Raw genomic sequence first — 23,435 nt, 5'->3', positions numbered from 1 at the left:
CCACTGAATCACAGTTCTGACTTCATTTTCAAACAGTCTGCTAGTTGTTTAATTTTGAAGATCTGAGGTAACATATCTGCTGCTTTCAGTAGTATGGCAAAAAAATGTCATGTAAAATGATATTTAAACACACTGGGAGCATTTAACACCAAATAAAGAACATAATCTTTACCTGAGGTGATCTTTGTCATGGTAGTACATGCTGTTGTTCTGCCGTTAAGGAAATAGAAATGCTTTCTAAATAGAAATTTTGCACTGTGCTGTTGCTGATGGCATGGACAAAAACACATTTTAGCATGGAGAAGATACATTTTATCGCATGTCACATGTAGTTAGGACACTGTGTAAGATAAAGGGGACCTGCCAAATGTGCAATCCAGGAGGGGCCCCAGGAACGTAGTTAAGAACGACTAGTTTATGTATGTATTTTTTCTCTTAGTTTTGCTAGAATCCTATAAAGTAAGGTTTATATTTGAAATTTCTGTTTTGTGCATTACATAAGCAGCTATCTTTGTGTAGCTGAACTGTTTAGCCTAGCAGTGTAAAGGTAACACTGCTGTGAGTTTTTAGATGACTGTAGAAGTATTGATTTGCTGTTGCTTCTTGGGGGATTCAGTTCAAAATTAAGTCTGACTCAGCTGAACTGCCCAGAGCTTGAACATAATTAGTGTCACTGACCTTTTCAGCCTTTTTCTCTGCTGAGTAACACTGGAATCTCCACAGTCATCTATTCAACAGTATTTTATATGCGAACACATACAGTAGTAGGGCCTTGTTGTCAAAGCCCAGTGAGACTGGCATGCACTACCAGTAGCTATTCGACTGCTTCCAAATGAGCCCTTGCTTGACTTTATTATTCTTAACAGATGGAAGGCCTTACACATACTGGATTGGCCGACATAATGAGAGTCATGAGTATTGGGGAGGAGCTTTCCCTGAAAGTGGAAAATGTGGCTGTGCTGTCAATCAAACTTGCACCGACTCAAAGTACTGGTGCAACTGTGATGCCGACTACCGTCAATGGTGAGACTGGTTAAACAATTGAAGCTATTTTGTCATCTTATCATGTATGTTTGGTGCAGTATTTTTTAAGAGATAATAAATCAAGAATAATAATTTTTTTTATTCTATTTTTCTAGCTTGATTTATTGTCTCTAGCTGGTTTTCCAAAAGTGCTTTTTTGTCCTATATACACATCCCTGTACATTTTGTCATGAATTCCAGAGCCTTGTTTTGGTAGTGGTCCTCCATGACTATGCATATAAATATTTCATGATATTTTTAGCTATAAATTATGTTTGAACGAGTTGTCATGATTGGAAATTATAAATAAAAAGAAAAATTATATGCACATTACTGTTCTCATTTAGTAATTCATTAATTTATTTTAGAAGTTAAAAAAAAGTCCACAAAAGCAAGCACTTCAATCAAAATGAGTGCTCAGTCAAACAGCAAAAAAAGCAAAAATATAATCAAAAAGGCGGCACCACCAAAGCCAAACATCAAAAAAATACCAATTTATCAAATTAAAACGGCTAACACAAAGCGTGTAACATTTCAAGCACACCGGCTCTTCAACACAGTTTTCATCACAGCATGTTGCTCTTTTTACACACTTTAGGATCTCATGATCTTATGCATTATCTCACATTAGTAAATTACAAAATTTGCATATTATAAATGAAAACACAAAAACCGATCTTAATAATACGTCCCAAATATAGAAAAACATAACAGAATATAACATAAAAAGCAACAAATTATAGCCAAAAACCTTTACCCAAACAACTGAATAAACATTAAAGAAAAAGATGAAATAGGGAGATTTTGCTTGGGTAAAATCTTCCAGTTAATAATATTGTTTTTTTAAGTTTTGAAAGAAATTCTATAACGTTTAATTTAAATAATAGTTTTAAATCTTTAAAGATTTTCAGCCCAAGATAATTAACTGTCTAAAATGAAATATTTTCAAGGAAGTCAGGGTCACAAATGTCAGAAAGGGACGAAAAGGATAAAATAATATCAAAATATCAAACTCACTATCAAAAGGAATGTTAAATGAGACATAAAAAATATTAACACGCATAAGAAGCATTTCTGAAGGGTCATCTAACACTGAAGACCCATGTAATGACTGCTTAAATGATGCTAAAAAAAATTTTATTTTTAACTATAATAATGCGTCACAATATTACTGTTTTAAATTACTGTGTGTGTGTGGACAGGAGATTTTGTTTGATAAACATTTAAAGCGTAGGTCTCAAACTCAATTCCTGGAGAGCCGCAGCTCTGCACTGTTTTTCTCCAACCCTAATCAAACACAGCTGATCCAACTAATCAAGGTGTTTGAGATTACTACGAATAAGCAGGTTTGAGTTGTAGGTGGTTGGAGCTAAATGTGCAGAGCTGTGGCCCTCCAGCAAGTTTGAGACCATTGATTTAAATTAACCTCACTGATCACTAATGTTTAAGGGGTATTGTGTTTTTAGTTCAAGCTTAACACTCACTGATCATTTTAACTGTGAAATTAATTTACTAGGCATTCAGATAAGGGCTACCTGTCATTCCGGGACCATCTGCCTATCAGGCGCCTTGTCATAGGGGACACTAACCGCACCGGTTCAGAAGCACAATACAGTGTTGGAGCACTGTACTGCCATGGAGACAGTGAGTAATGAACATTAGAAAGATATAGTGTAAGAAAGGTCTGTTTTTATCCTATACAATCCTATGATTTTCCTGAAATGTAAATTAAGGGGAATGTACAGTGCTTTCTTTTATCAAAGAAACCCGCAGAGCAGCCACTTACGACAATGTACAGTATCCTCTTAATACAGATATTTACCAAATAAATGGGGAAATTAGCACATTATTCTGCTTAGTGATGTGCGACATGTATAGTGCTCAGCATAATTGAGTATAACCTAATTTGAAAATTAAAGCTTTTATCAATTTTTCAGTCACTATAGACAATATATCTTGATGCATTTAAACAAAACAGATTTATTGAAAATATATATTTATTAAAATAATATTTTAGTCGTCAAACATATTTAGAAATTGATAGATAATACAAATAATACAATTAAATTCAAGCAAATTATTGCAAAAAATATATATAATAAATACAACCTACAAAATTTCAACAAAAGTTTTCTTTTTTGTTTTGATTTTTCCTCTTTAATTTGGATTTAATATTTTTCAATAACATATAAATTAGGGTGTACTAGTTTTTGGACTGTTATCGTAAGTTTTTTTTTGCTAGATAAGCTTCAGATTTGGCTTCAGTACTGAATAATCTAATGTATGTGCACAAATATATTATTGTTTAGCTTCCTATTAAAAATATGAATTTAAAAAAATTGTGAGGGGTGTACTCATATATGCGGAGGACTGTAGATGAATATACAACTATCAGCTTTTATGTTATCATTAATGGCCCAAAAAGAAAATACATTATTGACTGATAAACTATGGGTTATTTTCACCTAAAGACACAAGAGTTTGATTGGTGCCATTTGCATGATGCACATTTTAAAAGAGATTTTAACAGTGTAAAAAAGAAGACCTCAAATTTCAAATATGTACATGACTAGGACAAGAAGTGAACTCTGCTATTAAGGTTTTAAAATAAATTCTGTTGTCCACTGCATTTTCTTTTGAATTTTGCTTTTGTAATTAAGCTCAGAAGAATAAGTTGTATCAAGTTTTAGCCACACTTTATTTTGATGGTCCGTTTGAATTAAGGTTACATTGTATATTCATGGCAACTAATTCTCATTAGATTATAAGTAGATTGTTAGGTTGGGTGTAAGGGTAAGAGTAAGATGACATGTACTTGCACAATTTCTGTTGAAAGAGCAGTATCAACAGATGTAAAACAGACAGTCATACTCAAATGGACCATCAAAATAAAGTGTCACCCAAGTTTCATATTATTGAACAATAGATCATGTTAAATATTGCTATATCATGTTATTGTATTGTCCAATTAATTTTCAAAATCTGTGAATTCCTAATTCTACTGTATATACTGGCCAGTGTGATTTGTTAATGAGAAATCCTTCTCTTAGGGAGTATCTGGAACACAATTGCTTTCACCAAGCCCACCTATCTGACATTCCCCACCTTCAAGCCTGGCACTAGCGCTGACATCACATTCCACTTCAGGACCTACCGAACCTATGGTGTGTTTGTGGAGGCCTCAGACGACCACCTTCGAAATTTCTTACGAGTAGAACTCAACTGTAAGTGCCATTCCCATTGCAGAATGTCAATCTCATAGCAAATCTTATAAATACATCTCTGCCTAAAAGTTTCTCTTTAAATTTTCACAGCTACAACTGAGGTGGTGTTTATATTCATGGTGGGGGACGGGATCAGAAACGTGACCCTGCGCTCTCCAAAAGCTCTCAATGATAATGAATGGCATTATGTAGAAGCTGAAATCAATGTGAAACTAGCTCGTCTTAAAGTCGATTTCTTGCCTCCTGCCATTCACAAGTTCCCAGGCCAGACTTACATCACTATGGATTTCACACAACCACTGCTCGTAGGTAAGAAACTGGAGCTGATGCAAAAGCACTGCTTTTTCCTATGCCCTGTGATGCTTTGAATGGATTATGGGAGTAAATACCTTTGAATTGTAAACACTCAGTGAAATGGAACACAAAAAAGGGAACAAAGAGATGACACTATTCTCCTTACAGTTCATTCATTAAACATTGATATCCAACTTGCAAATGATTTTCAGCAGACCACAAATAACCCCAAAAAATCCAAGACAAGTCTTTTTACAACAATAGTTATATATTACTATAGACGGAAGAGAAAATAATCCAAATAAACAAAACAAATGCCCAATCCCAATTCTATCCCTTACACCAGGGGTGTCCAAACTTGGTCCTGGAGAGCCGGTGTCCTGCAGATTTTAGCTCCAACTTGCCTCAACACACCTGAAAGAATGTTTCTAGAAAGCCTAGTAAGAGCTTGATTAGCTAGCCCAGGTGTGTCTGATTGAGGTTGGCACTAATCTTTGCAGGACACCGGCCCTCCAGGACCGAGTTTGGGCATGCCTGCCTTAGGCCTTCCTGTTACCCCTACCCCTTGTTTACGTGAAGCTAAGAGGAAGGGCTTGATAGCCCTTAAAACAGAGATTTTTCAGAACTATGAAATTTTCCCAGAATACACCAGCTACGACAACAGCATGGCTGCACATGGAAGTAACTTACGGAGAAGCACACATTAAACAAACACATGTTTTAATACATTCATAACGGAGGTTGTGTTTTACACTCATGAAAAGCACTAAAATAAAAACGCTATCTTTCGGCTATCTATATTAACTCTTCTATAGCAGTTTCACAACATACTTTCACATCTGTCACTCGATAAGATTTGAATACCCTGTCAGAAATGCCTAGTGGCTGAGAATGACCTTTTTACAGTGTCTGCTATAATGTTAATGTCGTTTCCTTTTGTTTACATAGATAAATATGGCCACTGTGTAAATGCACAGAACGGTTACGAGCTTATTGTATATTATTATGACAACATGATATTATTTCCTTTGAGGATTTGCTAAAGATAAATATCAAAAAAATAATTACAGCATTTAATCAATTTCATATGATGTTAGAGATCGGAATAACATATTATGACATGTACAGGTGTTGTGGTGGTGTCCCATTTCTTAAATTTTCAAGGGCCAAGGAAAAGGGGTAGGGGTAGGAGAAGGGGTAAAAAATAGAATTGGGATTGGGCCAAAGTGAACTCAAAAAGAGCTTTGGTCACAGATACACTTGTGATACTACACCATGTACACAAAGAGCCAAATTTACTAACAGGTTGCATCAGCGTATAAAGTCTTTTTAGCATTAATACAGTACTGTTGCACTTTACAAAACACACGCAGTGAAGAATAGTGCTGAAAAGGCATGGACATTGCTATTTTTGCACCTGACCTTACTAAATATACATTTGTTTCCTGGTGAAATTAAAATTTTCTGGGAGTAGAGTATTTAAATGAATCAAGCAAGGTGATTTTTTAATGTTTGCACTCCAAATTATGGGTATTTGCACCATTATTTAATAGTAAAAAAAGCATATTTTAAACGTTTCACTTGAAATGGCTGCAGTTGTTGCCAGGAGGTGGCACCGCAGAGAACACAGCACATGTGGTAGAAGGTAAAATATTTTTTCCAAACGCATTTGTTTGGATTGCCAGAGGAACACTTTTTCCGAACATATCATTTGCCATGTGATTTTTAATTTGCTTCAGGAATTAAAAGGCGAAAGAAACTACTAGGGTGAGTCACGTAATACCAGCACGATCTTAGTTCCCTCAGACAGTCTGTGTTCTGATCTTCTTTCACCTCAACTGTTACAAATTATAAACAATTGTCAAAATCTTGAGGACAACCATACAAAAAAATACAGTTGAATAGGACTTAACTAAATGTAAAACATTCGAGCTGCTAACAAGAGTGCTGTCCAGTTCAAAAGTCTTTCACCTTTGTAAGTAAATTATTTTTGGTGTTGTCCTGTAGTCACTTATAAGCTAATTTGCAATGAAATTATAGCAATGAAATTTTTGCATTGATTGATGTTTAAATACGTTCATTAATCAGTTTATTAATTTGCACAGTTTTGGTAAATCTTCCTCAAATATTTCGATGGTCATCAGTGCTGTTTTTCAAATTGCTCCCTTTCACAAAACTTGCCCTGTTTGGTAAATCTGGTTCTAAGTGTAACACTATTTTCAAAGTGCATGATAATAAGGCACAAAGTCAAACATACCTCATAATCCAATTCTCAGCATGGATGTAGATTATTTATACTGTAGACTTAGTATTTAAAAGATGCATGGAGTTACTATGAAAACATACTATGCATTTTTTATACAGGTGCCGCCAATCACACCTTAAGGCCTTTTCTCGGGTGTCTGCGTGGGCTGAGGATGAACGGGGTGCCTGTGGATTTGGAGGGAAAGGTTGACGAGAGCGCTGGGATACGGAGGAACTGCACCGGAGCGTGTCTGAATGCCTCCATACCATGTCGAAATGGAGGCCAATGCATTGATGGCTATGCTTCATACGCCTGTGACTGCAATAACACCGGCTTTGATGGCTATTACTGTCATTTAGGTGAGTTAGCACACACTTGCATATGCATATGCTCTCTCTCACACTCAGGCTGGCACAAACTGACATGCTGCAATACAGACTACAGATGCCGGCTAATCAGCATACGCTAATTTAAAGTGATATCGTTTCATCTTCAGCCAAGGGAAGACTAATTATTTACTAATGCATTTTTATGAAACCCTGATTAGGAGATTCATCAGATTAAAACGGATTCTAGTGAAGATGAGCAAACTGGTTCCTCTGAAAAGCTATTCAGAGGAGTGACTGTCTGAAAAAGAGAGAGCGACAGACTTTTATTTCTGCTTTCAGTTTCAAGCATCTAAATCCAGAACTGAATTAGGCTAACAGAGAGGGATTTGTCTCATCTCTGAATTAAACTGCTTTTTTGGGATGATCTGTGTGGGAATATTTAAGATCTTTGTTTTTGAGCTGAATTATCTTTTACCGTAAACCCTAATACACTCAGCATAAGTCATAAGTCATAATCGGCTTATGATTTCTAAAATATATTAATATATATAAAATTATATATTTAGTAGTAAGACTGTCAAAGTATTATTTAATGTGTAAACGGAGATTCATTTGTGTTGATTTAATCATTTAGAGCAAATCAGTTTAGTTAATATCCAAAATCGAACAAAAAGTGCTCAGTCGTAGCTTAAATGATGTGTAGGTGCTCTATGGGTATAGGATTCATCAGAATAAACAACAAAAATCAGTCCAAGGCACTTGAAAACTGTTGGAAAAAAATATTAAAAGGTTTTTATTGAAAATGAAAAGTAATATTTTAAAAATATTTTCCCAACATTTTTCAGTTTAGTTAATTCAAGGACTGTTAATTATTGATTATGCAGAACATCTGCACTTGAAAACAGTGGTGTGTCTGAAATCAGAGAATTCAAAAATTAAACTCAATCTCATGGCAGTTCAGAACTCTTTATTAAGTGGCTAATTGATATTAATTAGCAAAATCTTATTTGTAAATTTTAGTAGGATTTGCACATTTCTCAATGACAGTTGAGAGATGGGGTTTGGGGCCATGTCTCCTTTTAAACATTTAGTATTGTTAAAATTTTATGAATTTGTACAAATTAGACACTATTCTGACACTACCCAAAGAAGTTTCCTAGTGAAATTGTTTGTTTAGTTTCTGAATCAGTCAAGGTTTTGAGTGAATGCACTAAGTGAATCATTTAAACTGTCTCCACCTACTGGCTTAACTGTAACCTGCATAAATGATCACAGGCAGAAAGTAAAAAAAAAAAAGTAAAAAAAATGTTTTTTATATTTTTATTTACAGTGCTCAGCATAACTAAGTACACCCCATTTTGAAAATTTATATTTTTATCCATTTCTCAGTGAATATGGGTAATATATTTTGGTGCTCTTAAACAAAACAGATTTATGAAACAGACATATTTGTTAAAATAACATTTTAGTCACAAAACATCTTTAGAAATGGAAAGATAATACATTTAAATTCATGCTAATTATTGCAAAAACATTACAACTATATATATATATATATATATATATATATATTTATTATTTTTATTTTTTTGTTTCTCTTGATATTTGCTATTTTTGACAATTTTATTTAATATTTTTCCCTAACATAAATTTAGGCTACAAATTTTTGGACTGTTATCCATAAACAGTCATCTTATAAATAATTTTGTTAGATAAGCTCTAGACTTGACTTCAGTACTGACTAATCTAATGTATATGCACAAATATAATACTGTAAAGCTTCCTATAGAAAATATAAATTTAAATAAGAGATTTGTGGGGGGTGTACTCATCTATGCTGAGCACTACGTTCTATACATAAAATCGGCAGTGCTTTTAATAAAAATAGTATGTAGCTATGTGATAGCATTCTCCATTAAATTTTGTTTTTTTTTTTCTTAAAAAAAAAACACAAATGATTTTTCATTAACTGCCATTAAATATGTCATGATTTGACAGCCCAAATATAATTTACAGACCAAATACATTTAAGATGAAACTAACAATCTTGAATATTATCAACTGTTTTGGCACAGGCTGGGTATAATGGGTTGTCCATAATATTAGTATTCAAATCTAGTAAAAATTAATAATGAAGTTTTTTTCTGTCATCTTCTTATTGAATTTTTATAAAAAGAAATGAATCATCAGAGCATGACCTGACATAAATAGCAGTATGTCTATTTGGCACATCCTTTTATATTTCACTTGTTGGATATATATACGATCCATAAAGATTTTAAGAGTTCACACTTAGCTGATGATTGATTATAAAGCATGTTTGGCATGCTGTCCCGGGAGAGAGCCCTGAGCTCATAAGATCCTTGAGCCCAGGGCTCCCTTACATTAGCAGGGCGAGAGGGGAGTTTGAGCTCAGATAGATCTCAAGTACTTACCTGACTTATTCTGGCTAATGACAGAAATAGGGATAACTATAGAGAAATAAACAGCTTAATAAGAGCTCGACTATGGTGCCAATTTACCATGTTCAGTTTACTTATGCCACGTGATTTTGACTGTGGGAGGAACCCAGGGGAAACCAACGTGATGAGTACGGGGAGATCAAGCAAAGTCCACACAGAAATGTCCACTGGCTCAGTAGGGACTTTAACCAGTAACAGTCTTGCTGTGAGGCAATAGTGCTAAATACTGGGCCATCATGTCACCCAATCTAGAAAAAAGGGGGGAGTAGGGGTGGGAAGGGGGTTCTTCAAGATGAAGATAAATATGGTAAGAAACTCTGGTTATTTATAGTGAGTTATAGGAATCATCTAATTGGTGAATCGTATATTAACTGATGCAGGTCCACCATGGTGGTCAATCATAAGCATGTGATCCTCTTGAAATTAGATTATTTATAGATAAACTATTCATAAATAAATAAACATTCATTCATTCATTTGCTGCCGGGGCTATGTCGCGGGGTATTCCCAGGCCAGCTGACAAATAGTTTCTCCAGCGTGTCCTTGGGGTGTCCAGGAGGCATCTGAAACAGATGCCCAAGCCACCTCAGCTGACTTCTCTCGATATGGAGGAGCAGCGGCCTACTCCAAGCTCCTCCTGGATGTCAGAGCTCCTCACCCTATTCATAAGAGTGCACCCTGCCACCCTTCGAAGGAAACTCATTTTGGCTGCTTGTATTCGAGATCTTGTCCTTACGGTCATGGCATAAAGCTCGTGACCACAGTTGAGAGTAGGAACGTAGATTGACCGGTAAATTAAGAGCTTTGCCTTTCAGCTCAGCTCCTTCTTCACAACAACGGACCGGTACATCGATCGCATTACTGCTGACGCAGCACCAGTCCGCCTGTAAATCTGACGTTCCATCCTTCCCTAACTCATGAACAAAACCGCAAGATATTTAAACTCCTCCACCAGGGTTAAGGACTTTCCTCCAGCTTGGAGATGGCAAACCACATTTTTCCGGTGGAGCACCATGGCCTCGGACTTGGAGGTGCTGATTCTCATACCAGCTGCGTCACACTAAGCAGCAAACAACCCGAGTGCATGCTGAAGATCCATGTTCAATGAAGCCAACAGAACAAAATCATCTGCGAATAACAGAGATAAAATCCTGTAGTCCCTGAACCAGAGCCCCTCCAGCCCAAGGATGCGCCTTGAAATTCTGTCCATAAAAATTATGAATTTATGAATAAACTTCACTTAGGGCAGCACGGTGACACAGTGGGTAGCACAACCGCCTCACAGCAAGAAGGTCACTGGTTCGAGCCCCAGCTGGGTCAGTTGGCATTTCTGTGTCCAAAAACATGTGGTACAGGTGAATTGGGTTATCCAAAATTGTCCTTAAGGTATGTGTGTGAATGGGTGTGTATGGATGTTTCCCAGTAATGGGTTGCAGCTAGAAGGGCGTAAAACATGTGCTGGATAAGTTGGCAGTTCATTCCGCTGAGGCAACCCCTGATTAATAAAGGGACTAAGCCGAAAAAAAAAATGAATGAATGAATGAACTTAGTCATTTTGAGTTGAATAGTCAAATCAGTTGAGTTAAGGATTCAATGACTCATTAAAAAAATAGGAAGGAATATGCAGAAAAACTAAACGGGAAAATGCAAAGTACATAGATTTATTGTTATTATTTGTAGGGTCATGGAAGAAGATAATGGCAACATGATAAATGTAGTATGTTGCATTACATTAATATTATCCTTTCAGATATTGGCGCGTTCTTTGATGTGGGAGCGTGGCTGCGGTATGACGTCCGAAAAGAGCCTATTTCCTTTGACGCGTGGTGGGCCAACTTTTGGATAGAGCCTCACTGGCACAACTTCACTCTGGGCTACAACACGACAACAGATGACATAGAGTTCAGCTTCAGTACTCTACAGGCTCCAGCTGTGCTGCTGTATATCAGCTCCTTCAGCAATGATTACATCGCTGTCCTGCTCAAGAAAGATGGTAAACACACATGCAATATCAAAGCAGGGCCTGTGAAGCATTGGTTTGAGCACTCATGTCACTTTTTTTTTGCAGGCACTCTATCGATGAGATACCGACTCGGGATTATAAGCTACAAATTTAAGATGACTGACAGAAATATGGCAGACGGTTTTCCTCATTTTGTCAACATCACCAGACACAACTATACTGTATGGACGCAGGTGAGATCTTAAACTTATTGCTTATTATTTATGTGACTATTTTCAACTCACACACATACAAATTTCTCAGACTTTATGCTTACAAAACAAGCTCTGATGTCCATATCAATGCACACACATACTGTTGAATTATGAGTTTAATTATTTGATGAGTATAATAAAATAACTAAGTTTAATTATTTGGCCAGCTCAAAAGCAAAAACTGGAAAATGAAGAGATTATTTGCTCCACAGATTTGGCAAAAAGCAAAATAATAATAAAAAAAATCAATAAGGTTTCACAAGAGTTAATTTAAGTAAAATAATGGTTAAATAATCTAAATTTGTAAGGAACAATAGAAATATACAATAAAAATATAGGTTATATAATTATAATAACTACAAAATTACAAATCTACAAATGTGACATTATTAAAAATGAGCTAAAATAATTACATTAATAATACATTTGATTATATATATATATATATATATATATATATATATATATATATATATATATATATATATATAAATATATATATATATATATATATATATATATATATATATATATATATATATATATATATATATATATATATATATATATATATATATATATATATATATATACATACAGGGTATATATATATATACATACAGGGTTCAACGCTACAGATTTTTTCTACTGGTCCGATCGGGCAAGTGGTTTAGATTTTTACTTGCCCTACCAAAATTTTAACTGGCCCCACCAAAAAAAAAAAAAATGGGAAGTTAATAGCTATTTTTTAGCCACATATTTTAAATAATGTGTCAAAAATAAAGTCTATGAATCTACAATTTCAATACTTAAAAAAAACTGTAATAAAAGTGTTATGCAAACAAAAAGAGCAGTATGGAAAATGTGGAGGTATTTTATTGTGGTTTGAAATTATTTAACAAAAGGTGGCTGACTTGTCAAACTGACGGCAAACTCGCTCACTTAATTTTTATTTTGTCGTGTTGTTCCCATGTAAATGTCTACTGCCAAGACGTTAGAAGACATTTTCTTTTAGCTTTATAATTTGATATTGCTGCTATGTTGCTGTTTCTACGCTGTACTGGTTGTTACCAGGTTACAAAAAAAATTTGCATGGTCAAATCCATCAGATAAGAGGAACCGGAAAGTAATATGTTGTTTACGACATTACAGAGAAGGTAGCGTGTAAAGACCTAAAAGCACAAACTTAAAATGCACGCAATTGACAAATAGTCACAGACAAGTTAAATGTTAGTGGCAAGGCAGCACTGTCCCAATCGGGCCAGTAATGATGCGGTCTACTGTCCCAAGTGTCTCTCACGCTAACCCTGGGCCACCGGGCAGTCCTTATTGTTGAGCCCTGATATATATATATATATATATATATATATATATATATATATATATATATATATATATATATATATATATATATATATATATATACAACTGTCTGTCTGGTTCTCAAATCTGATTGGCTGATAGCTGTGCGATATTCTGCAATATCACAACTCCTACAGCTTCTTTACCCTTTGTATATTACTCCGCCCACATACAGCCAGCAAAAAGCAGACACTACAGATCAAAAGTTTAAAAGATGCTTGCTCAGCTGTTTAACTGTCAGCTTATGATTTGAATCCAATGTGTAAGAAAGTAGTTCCACATACAAAAGGGTTTTTGAAACTCTCCGTGTTTGATTTTGTTTTTATATACACAATTATGTCGTCAAACTGTTATAAAAATGCAATATTACACTCGTAGCAGTGCGATATGGTTGTATATCGGCACTGGTGGGGTCACTAAGGCACTTGGCTTGCGGCCTCGTGCCATCGCACGCCTCCCACTAGTGCCGATATACAGCCATATCGCATTGCTATATATATATATATATATATATATATATATATATATATATATATATATATATATATATATATATATATATATATATATATATATATATATATATATATATATATATATTTCTTGTTTGTTTGTTTGTTTGTTTTAAACTTTACCATTATCATGTCTTGTGTATAAGCAACAGAAATCTGATATGGTGAAAACTGAAGTCATGTTACATGGTCAGTCTGTAGGCATACACGAATACTTGACAAACAAACCAACAATGGTGAACTATAGTACATTTCTTTACAAAGTGGCAACTTGCCAACTATTGGCCTTGGATGCAATTCTACAGAATTTTAGACATGTTTATGGATCCGTGTGAATGGGGATCATTATTACCTTGTAAACATCATCTAATTCTAACATGTTTTTTTTATTGTCATAATAATATCAAAAGCACACTATGTACGTGTATTCATATCTGGATCTAGGTGGATTACATGGATCCCTGGATTGAGAAGTTAGTACCAGGAGAGATTCCCAGATTTGACTCTCCAAAGTCTATATTTCTTGGAAGAGTCATGGGTAAGATAAGCACATTTACCTCAACTTGTTAAAAAAGTATCGTTTACTACAATTACAGTTGATTAATTTCTTATCTTGTGTTTTTTTGGCAGAGGTGGGAGGTGTGGACTATGAAATTCAAAGACACAACAGTCCAGGTTTTATGGGCTGTATATCAGGGGTCCGCTATAATATCTTCGCCCCACTGAAGGCCTACTTCAGACCCAATGTGACCAATCCACCGGTGACGACTCAGGGTTATGTGGTGGAGTCCAATTGTGGGGCGTTTCCTCCTGTTTTAGGATATGTCCCATGGGAGGACGACCCCTGGTTCACTGGCCTGTGTAAGACTACATATCCTAACATCAACACAGATAAATGCTTCAATCATGCACTACTGTTCAACGGTTTTAGGACATTGAGATCAATGTTTTTAAAAATGAGTAATCTTATGATGTGAAATTGATCAAAATTTATTGTAAAAAGTAGAATATGTATTTATGGGCTTATTTGGCAGAGACAGTGTGCATTAATTAACATTTAGTTAGCCAAAATGCTATTTTTTAATCCTCTGTCCCTGGATAGACGTAAAATGTCTCCCTAAAAACAATTTAAAAATTATAAAATGAACAAAGACATTTTACAAGCACTAAAATGGACATAGCTGTCCGGATAAATACAGTATTGACAAAAACCCACTATAATATCAATATTATATAAAAGAAAAAAGAGTTGTTAAAACATATTTTATTACTATTAGTATTAGAAAGTACACTAATAAATATATGAGGAAATATTATTAGTTATTTTATTACATATGAGTCAAAGATGAAAAAAGGGTTTTCATGCATCAAGACTAAATGTGTAACAATTTTGTAGTTTTTTTTTTAAACATGTTCAGTAGAATATGTTCTGTTTATGGTTTTTCGGAGTAAAAACATTGACTATTATGTTTTACCCTTTTCAGAGGACACCTACTAAAATGTCGTTCAGTTTAACAAGTTTATAAACCAAAAAAATCTGCATCTGGCATATTTAGAATAATAATCATTTGATTTCATATTAAAACACTCTATTTAAAGATCACAGTTCAGCCCTAAAATACTAAATATCTAAAATACTTAATTTTGAAATCTATCCTTTAAATAGATTTTACTATTTGTCAGCCAGCCAACCTTTTTTTAAATTTAGTAAGATCATAAGATCTGTTTTTTTTGCGTGTGTCTGCATGTTGTTTTCATTTTTACACACATTTCTAAACATTATTTTAATATTCTTTTTTACAGACATTATTTGAAACAATGAAGTACAAAATGTATCTGCATTTATAATATGCTTTTTATGTGTTTGATGCAGACACCCAGAAACAAAATTGTAATAACATTCACCAAATTACTGTTTCCACATAAGAGATAGGAGACATCTAAAACCCAGAAAGTCTTCTTTCACAGAAACATTAAAAAATGTACCAACCAACTTTTATTACTAGTAAGCAGAATAGTAATGCATGTAGTTGAAGGGGATTTGTTTTAAATGATTTTATCTGTTTACAGTATTTTATGGTTCCATTGTACTTAACATTGAACAATTTTAACCCTCAAGTAATGTGTTCTTGTCTTTCTTGTTTTCAGTCTTTTATTACATTCATGACGATGTCACCCCACCTTGGATGACATGTAAGTTTACAGTCAAATCATTTTTATTATATTTACCACTATCGCTCCTACGTGCTCTCAAAAAATGTGACAGAAATCTTTCAGCTTTTCAGCCAATTCAGCAAATGATGCTGATCTTCTCTGTTTGTGACGCTAAAACCTATTTTATGAAATCCTCTTAATTTGCAGAACACAGGATTAGGGAGCGTAGACGGGATATGAGCTTCTACGTAAAGATGAGCTTCTGCACATGACAGAAACTTAGTATAATCTGTGATAAAATGTCAAATACAGATAATATGCAGTAAATTAAAGGGATAGTTCACTCAAATTAAAATGTACTCACTACACTTGCTGCTTGTTTAAGCTACTTATTTAAAATGAGCGGAAACTACACAATTGTTAATAGTTTTGGGAACAACTTAATTGTTTTTAGTTCAATCCACTTAAATTTTTAAAAACGATTAAGTTAACTTAATAGATTTGTGTTGGGAAAACATGAAGAAATTGTGTGGAACCAAGCATTTTTACCGTGTACTTGCCATCAAATGGTTATAAACCTTTATGAGTTTCTTTTTTGCTGTTGAACATGATATTTTAAAAACTAAAACAAATAACTTCCAAAGTAGGAATAACAAATGGTCAAATAGTCACCGGTTTCAAACATTTTTCAAAATAACTTCTTTTTGTGTTCAGCAAAAAAAAAAAAAAAAAAAAACATGTGAAGGATGAGTAAATGATGACAGACTTGTCAGTTTTGGGTGAACTATGCTTTTAAATCAATGTGGATAAGACCATATTCCAGAAAAACAAATGTTATATCCATTCGTCCATTAATATAAATGCACTACTTACTGGAGTATAATTCATAATTATGAATTTTGTTGTGAAAGTTTTAAATGTTACAGAATTTATATCAATACTGACATGATTATTTAGAAATTAAATACACCTGATTTTAGAGAAATCTGTTAGTTTTATTGCTCATTTTTTGCAATCATCCATTGTTGCTTGCCTCAAATCCTCTTCTACTCTTGTCTGATTTTCATCTCTTTTCCAGGATAAACAAGACACACACACGCACACACACACACACACACACACACACACACTTAATCCTCCTTGCCACTGCTAGCAGTTGTCACATCAAAACTGAAAATCTACAAAAATGTCTAAATGATCATTTACCAAGAAATAGAAAACAATCCAACTCTATATTCTTGTTTTCTCCATGTGGAACACCGAAAGAAATCTTTAAAGTATCTTCATGCATCTCCTTTACATATTAGAACAGTTCAAACTGTCAATGTCACAAAAAAAGAGAACAGAAATGCTCAAGTTACATGAAAAACTTTTCATTTGTGTTCCACATACAAAATAACAGGTTTAAAAAGGACACAAGGGCAAGTAAATAACAACAGAAAGCTCATTTTTTGTGTGTACTGTCCCTTTAAAGCATCTGAGCTGCACATGTGAGCTGCCACTCAGCACAGCAGTCTCTGCTGCAACACGATACAAATGATGTTTAAGCCATCATTTGCAGACAGCTCAGCTAAAGCGGCGTAAGAGTATTAAGCTTAAAGCTAATGACTATCTCACTCTCTCTCTGTGTGTGTGTGTGTGTGTGTGTGTGTGTGTGTGTGTGTTTTCTCCACAGTAATCGTGACTGTGTCTCTGATGCTGCTCTTCCTGATCCTGTACGGCCTCTACATTTACCTGTACAGGTATAAAGGCAGTTATCATACCAATGAACCCAAGCAGCTGGAGTCTCCCAGCTCGGCTCGACCGCTCACTGACACTCTGCGCAAGGACAGAAAGAACCTGCCTGAAATACAGGAGGAAAGTCCCAATGAATAACACGCCTATTAAAAGACTAGGGGTCGATTGGAGGAAAAGCAAGGAGTACTGGGAGTTATGAGGGAGGTACAATGAGGAAGACTGGGGAATGAGTTGCAAACGTTTGCCTTTATGGTAACTTGTCTGTATATTTATTTTTCTGTCCCATTATTTTTTTACAGTGTAATCTGATATTTGGTGCTTTTGGCAGGGTTTAACATATAGGAAAGCTAGAGACGATTGACCATCAGATGAATGAGCGCTGGCAGTGCAGGCCGACTGAAGTGCCTCAGCGAATTTACAGGAAGCTTTGAACGATCAGTCCAGGGTTCCCACATTCATAGAGACCTGGAAGCATCCGGGAATTTCAGAATTGTAATTTCTAGGACTAGAATAGGCTACAAGTAAAGAAAATGAAGAACAAATTCTGTGTCATTAGCTTTGTAAATGTACAATTTGTATAGTTTTTTGTTGGTTAAAATGTTGCCTTTTGTGGGTAAAATTTATTTGTACAAATTCTGTGTTATTTTCGAGAATCAAGAATAACTGATGAAACTGGTAACACTTTACAGTAGTAAATTACAATTTAGCCAGCCTGATCTCACGAGAAAACGTAAGTATTTTACGTTTTGGCAGTTTAGTGGCTAATTCGTACGAATTCGTACGAGTTCAGTCGTAAGAAAATGTACGATTTTAAAAAGGAGGCGTGGCACCTAACCCCACCCCTAAACCCAACCGTCATTGGGGGATACGCGAATCATACTAAAATGTACGAATTAGATCGTACGAATTTGTACGAAATAGCCACTAAATGGAAAAGTTACGAATTGCTGTGAGATTGTGTTGATTTAGCAGGTGCTTTTGTCCAAAGTGACTTAAAATTGAGGATAGTATTTGCTAACATAAACTACAATTAATAAATGCTGTACAAGTTTTGCTCACAGTTAATTAATGTAATGTAATCCCACAAGTTAATTTCAACATTTACTAATGCATCATCTAAAGCAGTCAAACTCAATTCCTGGAGAGCCGCAGCTCTGCATAGTTTAGCTCCAAACACCTCCAACTCACACCTACTTAATATTCTATAGTAGTATTAAAGACCTTGATTATTTGGATCAGCTGTTTGATTAGGGTTGGAGCAAAACTGTGCAGAGCTGCGGCCCTCCAGGAATTGAGTTTGAGACCTATGATCTAAAGTATTGCACTGTGAGTTCATTAGAACTAACAATGAATGACTTCATCATTAAATAATATTAACAAAGATTAATACAATCTGTAGCTATGTACTGTTCATTGTTTGTTCATTACCATAAGATGGAATATTGTCAAGTGTTACCATAAAACTCATGGCAGTTTCTGTCAAAATATCAGTCTAAATATTTATCAATATATTAGAAATGTACATTTAGTTTAGTTTAATACAATAATTTAAAAATTAAAGAAACAACAGAAAGGTTGACGAAATCAATCAAATCTTAAAAGGTGAAGGGAAAATTCTACGGTTTGCACATCTGAAAAATTAAAATCTGTGGTAAAATGATTAAGTCAAAACTGTGGAAAAATGTTGCAGTTGAAAAAATCAAGACACTACTCTGAAATTCCCAGTCTCTCTGGATCACTTATAGACACGAGTTTGTGTAAAAATCTTATTTTGTATGTGTTTCTTCTAAATTTAAAGTAAACATGGTCATTTTGAGCCTAAATGACGATTGGTTAAAATGTTTTCAGACATGTTTATATTTATTTTAAGATAACACAATTTCACTGTTTTAACTTCTAAAGAGTCACACCAATATTTGGTGGAATAACCTTGACTTTCAATCACAACAAATGAAAATATTTGTTATTTTGTCCAATTGTAATTTTTTGGAAATATTTGAAATGCTCTAAATTGCAATATATTTATTTGAAACCATTCCAAAATATTATTAACTTTACCATCAATTTGCTCAATCATCTACTTGGTAAATCCAGTACACTGGAAGATGTGGGAACCCTGTATACAGTAAGAAGCTAAATCTTTTGGTTTGTTGTGTATTGACAAAAGTAGCATAGATTAAACGTGTGTTTGATAGTCATGCTCGTGTTCAAGAGAGAATCTGCACAAAATGCACAACAACAACATTCGGAGTACAATGTTGTAAAGATGTAGATATGTTTACACATATCTGTTTTATCACCAAAACTTCAGTAATATGTAGTTTGGAGAAATCTGCTCAGAAATAGCTAATGGTATTGAAGTATACATGTTATATTACTGCCTAAAATCAGCTGCGGCGCTTATAAGAGATGGAAAGTTGATCATCATTGAATGGCTTCAGCTTCTTTTAGCAACTTTAATATGCTAAACAATATTCTGTCTGGCTGATTGTTATTTTTATGGAATATCAAAAATAGCAGAAAGGTGTTTGTGTATTGCTTATTGACAACAATCTGAGGTATAACATTCAATCAAGATTTGTACACGTTTGTAAAAAATGTCACAGGACTAGCCCTTATGAAACTAAAGAGAAGGGAATTTCTCTATAAATCCTTCAGAAACATCATTCTTATGTGAAATTGTCAAACTCAGTATTGATGCAGCATCTGGTGTAGAAATGGAATCATGAAAGATTTACAAAGGAACGTTTTTTGACTAAAGCGCAGTAAACGATTCGTCAGACATGAACATGCTATGAGTCTCAGGGTTGGTGACATTGATCATGATGACATGAGACGGAGAGCTTCATGTTCCTCTCACTGCTGCTACAGCAAACACACACACACACACACACACACACACACACACACACACACACACACACACACACCAGCCTTCTCAAGCCATCCTCTAGACATTTTCACGTTGATCTAACATGAATGCAGGAACAGGAAAAAATAAGCTGTATTGTGTCCGAGTGTGTGATGAGAATGCAGCCTTGTCGTTATCTGTCTGTTCAAGAGAAATCTATCTATATGGGCCGAAACAAAATGATATAGTTTCTTATAATACTGTACAGTGATTTCATGCTTCTGTTCAGTCCACTTCACATTCATGTCACACTGTAAATGATACGCATTTAATACACCAGTGATTCCCAAATTAGGACAAATTAAGTTTTGCTTTGTACACTTTATTTTGATGGTCCCCCTTTGACACGGCATTGAGTATGCTGTAAATATTACTTTGCAACAACTTAAAGCTTAGTAGACTGACAAGTTGGGGTTCCCCTTGTGAAAATGAACCATGATTGTACTATTGTAATATAAAGTATTTATATATTATATAAAGTAGCCATGTGGTTATGCATTTTGATGTATTGACCACCATTTGTAATTTGTATAATTTACTTTAAATACAGTGGTTAAACTATGGTTAGTTTAGCAAAACCATGGTTTATTTGTGATTACCCTGGTTTAACTACAGAAGACATCATTTTTTTGGTTTTATCCATAGTAAAACGATCTCTTTTTTATTTATTCCTTTGACTTGAACAATATTATCATGACTTATCAAAAGGGATGGTTTCAAGCTATTTTCTTAATTCAAATGAGTAGCGACATGGACCCGGAAACATTATTCCATACATCATGACCTAACAAGCGGATAGATAAGGATGTGAAAGTTTTGAGCCTGTTATTGGTTGTTATCTAGAATTAACATACTTGTAATGTGATGATTGACAAATCAAAATCAAGTATTCCAGAGAGCAATGTAATAACAAGTAATAACGTTTGTTTGTACCAGAACAGGGTTTGATTTTTTAAGCAAAATAATAAAAATAAAAAACTCTATCCATCACAATGCTTAAGACACCCAGAAGCATAAGACACAATGCATAAGACACCCAGATCTATTACAATACACAAAACAATCAAATTTTCAACAGTTACAGACACATACAGTAGTTTGTGCTCAAAATAATTATTCGTAATAAAGATCTTTTTCCAAAAGCATACCAATTAAATAAAAGAGCTTTTAATATATACTGTATGTAATTATAGAATTAGCCTAATTCTTTAATTTCAGTGCTAGTTTTACCACTGAAAAGTCAAATTAAAGACAGAAGGCTAGAAAAAAATGGCCTCAGAAGAATGTCTGTTGAGGGACCATGAAAGTAAAGTGAAACCCAAAGAATAATTGAACTAAATATTGGAATATCATAATTATTTTCTTTTATCCAGTTCATTTTTAAGGAAAAAATACATTTTTGAAATGAATGTGACTTTTATATTTATGTAGTGTGTTTTCATTCATCATACATGTAATAATAATAATTGATAGCCTTATCGATGGACCTTTTGAGTGCATGTAAAAATAGTTTGGAAAACACTGTTCTAGACAGATTGCACTTGAATGTGTTTGTCTGTGGAGTGTAAATTGTTTAGCCATCGGATCAGTAACCGAACAACAGACATACAAAAACTTTCGCAATACAGAAGAACAGCTTAATGAACATGCTGTAGTGTCCTGATATAGTTACAAATGCATATGTTTCAGGCATTTCAAGTTGAAATCTATTAGATATTGGACGCTCATGAAGCAGCTGATATTTTTACACAATATAACACCTGAAGGTTTTCTTGGCATGAAACACTGAGCTGTTCAACACTAGTCTGGTTATTGTGCTCAAAAGGCTTTCACACATCACAGAGAGTCTGTGGATGAAAGACTCCAGTGTATAAAATCATGCGTTTTATAAATTCATTCATGCGTTTGCTATAGAACACCACCGCTGCTGCTGTTGCTTCCTAGCTGTTTTGATGGCAGTCTTACCCAGAGCTTAGAGCACTTCCATCGTCTTTCCAGATGTAAACTAAGCTACTAAAACAAGAGCAAATAAGATAGAATCTTTAGAAGCTATGCATTTTGCATGACTACTGCACTTTTTCATCAAAATGCAATAAGAAAAAGAAGAATCCGCTGCTTCCAGTGCCAGACACATGTTCTTTAGTCTTTTCTTTAACAGAGCCATAAGAGCTTGTATCAAAGATTGCATACTATTCACCCACAGGTTATGCTGTTTATGTATAAAGTGTACTTCTCTTTTTCTAATTTCTAGAAAAACAGGGAGGAAAGTGAGAGCATTTTGAATAGATGATTGTTGAATAGTCAGACTTTAGCCATCTTAACCTCCTCTTTGTCTTTTTTATGTATTCCTCATTCTTTTACTTTGTTCCTTGTGTGATCCTCTAGTTTAAACCATCAAGACTTTTTCCTTCCTTCCGTTCCTTTTTACTTTATTGAATGAAGGATGAAATGCTGTTGTGTAGAAATATTAAATTTCAAAGGGAAAAACACCTCTCAAAGTCTCCTCATACTTGAAATTTCCACACTGTAAAAAGTGATTAGTTACTTTATTTAAAATGAGTAAACCCATTGTAACCAGGTTGCGAATCACAGGGGGGTTTGGGGGATTGACCCCCCCCCCCCCCCCCAAATAAAGTTTGATCACCCCTTAAGGACAAAATGTATGAGAGAGTCCCAATGAATCTGAGAAAAAGTTCACTCTGATCTGTATTTTAAATAACAATGTTAATAATTAAAATAATAGATATCCATTTGACCACCCCTATAACCATCCATACTATAGTGAATGCATAATCACGTCAATCAGTCTATGCGAGAAAATAGTCATTCAACAGTCTGAAACCAGCAGATTTAGAGCACCATAAGACTGATTTCTTAAAAACAGGCGTTTGTTTCAACATAAGACCTAAAAGTAAAGTCAAATTAGATGCATAGTTTGACCGAAAGTAAGCTGAAAATAGCTAAT

The 23,435-nt window shown here is 34.5% G+C and overlaps 1 protein-coding gene across 3 annotated transcripts in view; it reads left to right on the top strand.

Annotated features, from left to right (window-relative positions):
• cntnap1 (contactin associated protein 1) overlaps positions 1-22,959 on the top strand; it is a 46,349-nt gene extending 23,390 nt beyond the window's left edge. The window contains exons 14-25 of one of the 3 annotated variants that reach the window (XM_087244857.1): positions 867-1,023; positions 2,540-2,667; positions 4,074-4,247; positions 4,338-4,556; positions 6,906-7,145; positions 11,328-11,570; positions 11,646-11,773; positions 14,113-14,206; positions 14,299-14,529; positions 15,817-15,861; positions 17,498-18,683; positions 18,848-22,959. In XM_087244857.1, the coding sequence (XP_087100983.1) occupies positions 867-1,023; positions 2,540-2,667; positions 4,074-4,247; positions 4,338-4,556; positions 6,906-7,145; positions 11,328-11,570; positions 11,646-11,773; positions 14,113-14,206; positions 14,299-14,529; positions 15,817-15,861; positions 17,498-17,697 (1,859 nt within the window). In that variant the 3' untranslated portion in view covers positions 17,698-18,683; positions 18,848-22,959. Of the gene's footprint in view, positions 1-866; positions 1,024-2,539; positions 2,668-4,073; positions 4,248-4,337; positions 4,557-6,905; positions 7,146-10,898; positions 11,571-11,645; positions 11,774-14,112; positions 14,207-14,298; positions 14,530-15,816; positions 15,862-17,497; positions 18,684-18,847 lie in introns of those variants that run through there. The other 2 variants (XM_087244858.1, XM_087244859.1) reach the window with 2 other exon arrangements.
• The last annotated feature ends 476 nt before the right edge of the window (positions 22,960-23,435 follow it).

The sequence above is a fragment of the Danio rerio genome, chromosome 3 (assembly GCF_052040795.2).
Source record: "Danio rerio strain M-AB ecotype USA chromosome 3, GRCz13ab, whole genome shotgun sequence".
NCBI lineage: Eukaryota > Metazoa > Chordata > Actinopteri > Cypriniformes > Danionidae > Danio > Danio rerio.
Note: the sequence above shows the minus strand (reverse complement) of the source record. Positions and strands in the feature narration are given on the sequence as shown.